This window comes from Asparagus officinalis, chromosome 5 (assembly GCF_001876935.1).
Source record: "Asparagus officinalis chromosome 5, Aspof.V1, whole genome shotgun sequence".
Taxonomy (NCBI): Eukaryota; Viridiplantae; Streptophyta; class Magnoliopsida; order Asparagales; family Asparagaceae; genus Asparagus; species Asparagus officinalis.
In genome coordinates, this window is record NC_033798.1 from 1284680 (window position 1) to 1288049 (window position 3370).

The 3370-nt window shown below is 43.9% G+C and overlaps 2 protein-coding genes across 2 annotated transcripts in view; both read left to right on the forward strand.

The window, feature by feature from the left end:
• LOC109843942 (ABC transporter G family member 23-like) lies at positions 465-2699 on the forward strand. Its single transcript, XM_020412934.1, is given in 2 exon segments — positions 465-852; positions 855-2699. Coding segments are annotated over 2 exon segments (1842 nt in total). The 5' UTR covers positions 465-644; the 3' UTR covers positions 2489-2699.
• The window catches only part of LOC109843944 (NAD(P)H:quinone oxidoreductase-like), a 7141-nt gene continuing 6899 nt past the window's right edge, over positions 3129-3370 (forward strand). The window contains exon 1 of the mRNA XM_020412938.1: positions 3129-3317. Within this exon, the coding sequence (XP_020268527.1) occupies positions 3210-3317 (108 nt within the window). The 5' untranslated portion in view covers positions 3129-3209. The remainder of the gene's footprint in view (positions 3318-3370) is intronic.

The window sequence follows — 3370 nt, forward strand, 5'->3', positions numbered from 1 at the left end:
ACAGATATTTCACTACAAAACCATATCCGTAATTATATCATATTTGTTATAGATTTGAGTAACCATATCCGCATCCTAACGGATATGGTCACGGATATTTCCTCGAATACGGATACAGTTTAGCACCTACTTGGAGCTATACATAACGTACATGTGGGGAAAATGTATCAGAAACATGAATGCCACCTAACCGAACAATAACAATTTTCAACTTCATTCTCTTTCGTACCATTCTAAGTTTATGACGAAATGTACTCATTTTTCTTTCATTTTATCGAGTATTACATGATAATAAACAACTGCTTTCTAGAATTTTGCCTCAGCTAACAACATTGCTGTAACTCTCTTCAAACTGGCAAGAATCAAATTTTCTTTTTTTTTAAATAATATTTTCCGACAAAAAAAGTGGGCTGAGAAAACTTGTGCACATTCATCAAACTCTTGCCAAACAAAATCTACCCATCTCCGTAAAACCTCTGCAAACGGTCAAGTTAGGTCCAACCTCCAACTCTCTCCCTCTCTCTTCCTTCAACAAAAAAAGTTGGTTGAAGTTCTCCCTTCTCCTTCACAACTAACTCTTTCTCCTTCTCTACTTAGTTCAATCGTCACTCCTCATTCTCTCCTCTCATCTTGAACTCATTTCAATGGGGGACTTACGGTTAGATCTCGACTCGACAACGTCGGAGACGATATCGCCTTCTTCGTCCTTCACCACCGAGACTTCCATGATATCGAAACTCTCTGTTCGAAACCTCTCCTACACGATCCACCCGAAGCCCAACCTGCCCAAGCCCATCAAGCCCAAGCCCAGGCCCATCAACGTCCTCAAGTCGGTCTCCTTCACCGCCACGAGCTCGAGATCCTGGCCATCGTGGGCCCCAGCGGTGCCGGCAAGTCGACCCTCCTCAGGGTAATCTCCGGTCGCACGAGCAGATCGAAGTTCGACGTGTCTCTCAACGGCCAGGCGTTAGCACGTCCTTCGCAGCTCCGAAGGGTCTGCGGTTTCGTTACGCAGGACGATAACCTGCTGCCTCTGCTCACTGTGAGGGAGACTCTCATGTTCAGCGCAAAATTTCGACTGAAAAGATTGAGCTCGAAAGAGCGAGAAGAGAGGATCAATGCGTTAATGCTCGAGCTTGGGCTCGACCACATTTCCAACAGTTATGTCGGAGACGAAGAGAGGAGGGGGGTTTCGGGTGGAGAGCGCAAACGCCTATCAATAGCTGTCGATGTGATCCACGACCCTCCGATATTGCTCCTCGACGAGCCTACTTCAGGCCTGGATAGCTCGTCTGCGCTCCAAGTTATCGAGCTTTTGAACTCAATGGCGCGGATGAGGAACCAGATATTGATTCTGACGATTCATCAGCCTAGCTATCGTATCATCCGACATATATCGACATTCTTACTTCTATCTCGCGGCAAAGTCGCACATTTCGGTACCCTCGACTCGCTCAAAGAGTCCATAACGGAGTTAGGATTCAAAATATCCGTTCAAATCAACCCTCTAGAGTTCGCGATGGAGATTGCAAAACAATTGGAATCACACAATGCTGTGAAACCTGATGTTATAGCCTACAAGGCTCCTACCAGCGAAATCTCCGATTTCAACGACGAAGCAGAATACGCTTATTGTTCGAGGGTGGACGAGGTGATCTCACTCTCTTGCAGGTTCTTCAAGATCATGTACCGAACCAAAGAATTATTCTTGGCGAGGACAATGCAGGCCATAGTAGGTGGCCTCGGCCTAGGCAGCGTGTTCCTAAACGTCAAATTCAACCAAGACGGGATCGCAGAGAGGCTAGGCCTCTTTGCCTTCAGCCTCAGCTTCCTCCTCTCGTCCACGGTCGAAGCCCTGCCAATATTCCTCCAAGAGCGACGAGTCCTTATGCGCGAGTCCTCGCGCAGGATGTACCGTCTGTCATCTTACATGTTAGCAAACACACTAGTATTCGCTCCGTTCTTGCTCGTGGTGGCGCTTCTTTTCTCCGTTCCAGTGTACTGGCTCGTCGGGCTCAATCCATCTTTCACCGTGTTCATGTTCTTCGTGTTGATCGTGTGGATGATCATCATGATGGCGAGCTCGCTGGTGCTGTTCCTTAGCGCGATATCCCCTGATTTCATACTGGGTAACTCGCTGATATGCATGTTTCTCGCCGTGTTCTTCCTCTTCTCGGGGTATTTCATACCCAAGGAGAGTATACCCAAGTACTGGATATTCATGTACTATGTCTCGCTGTATCGGTATCCACTGGACGCGATGCTGATCAACGAGTACTGGAATTACAAAGATCGGTGTTTCTCCTGGGGAGATGACGGGAATGGGGGGCCAATTTGTGAATTGAGAGGGGCTGATGTGCTTAAAAATAGGGGGCTTGAGAAGGACACGAGGTGGGTGAATGTGGGGATAATGTGCGGATTTTTCTTGGTTTATCGCTTGTTGTGTTGGATTGTTCTTGTGAGGAAAGCTGCAAGGACTAAATTATAGAGGGGTGTCTGTGCATGATTGATTTGTATGAATAATTGCAGGCGTAATTTGTGTTTTAGGACTTCATCCAAAAGATTGCCTTCGTGCATAACGCCGTGCTATATTGCTAGATTCAAATTATCAACTTTGTTAGCTCTAACATGTCAGTATTTACTTCCGTCACACGAAGGTAAAACTAAGGTACATGTATGACTCGCTTTAAATCGGTACATCTTTTTAGACCTAAAATTCATGGGACCAACTATGAGACAAGATGACACGTATCATTTTCCTGGGGTTTCAACCATGATCAATGACTATCATAAACACACATCACATGTCTCCTAATTGTTTAATTATTTGCTTTAAATCTTCTTCATTTTGATGTTACTCTATTTTAGTCTTTAATGATGTTTTATTAAAATATATAAGATTATTTGCACTTACATATCACAAAATTTAGGCAAACTTTAACTTTGACATTCCAAACCTTTTTTATTGCCAGAAAATTTTACATTTAGCTAATGGACATCAAAGTTAAATGTTTTTCAAATCCGAGGGGGAAAAATTTGCGTGTAAAAAAAGTTTAAAAAATGATGTAAAATTTTTGGATATTTAACTGCAAATAGCTTAAAATAAAATTGCAGTTCTAGGCGTGGAGTTTACCACGATATCCACATCCATCACTTTTTCATAGATATTTTCCCAAAAACCCAGGAAAAAGAAATCTAGCGAAAAAAAAATGGACGGAGCATTAGCAGAGCCCATAATCAAAGTCGCCGCCGTCTGCGGCTCCCTCCGGCGAGGCTCCTACAACCGCGGTCTCATCCGCTCCGGTGAGATTTCTCAAAAAAAAAAAAACCCCTCCATATATCTTTCTTTCTTTTCCTTAAAAATCTCATC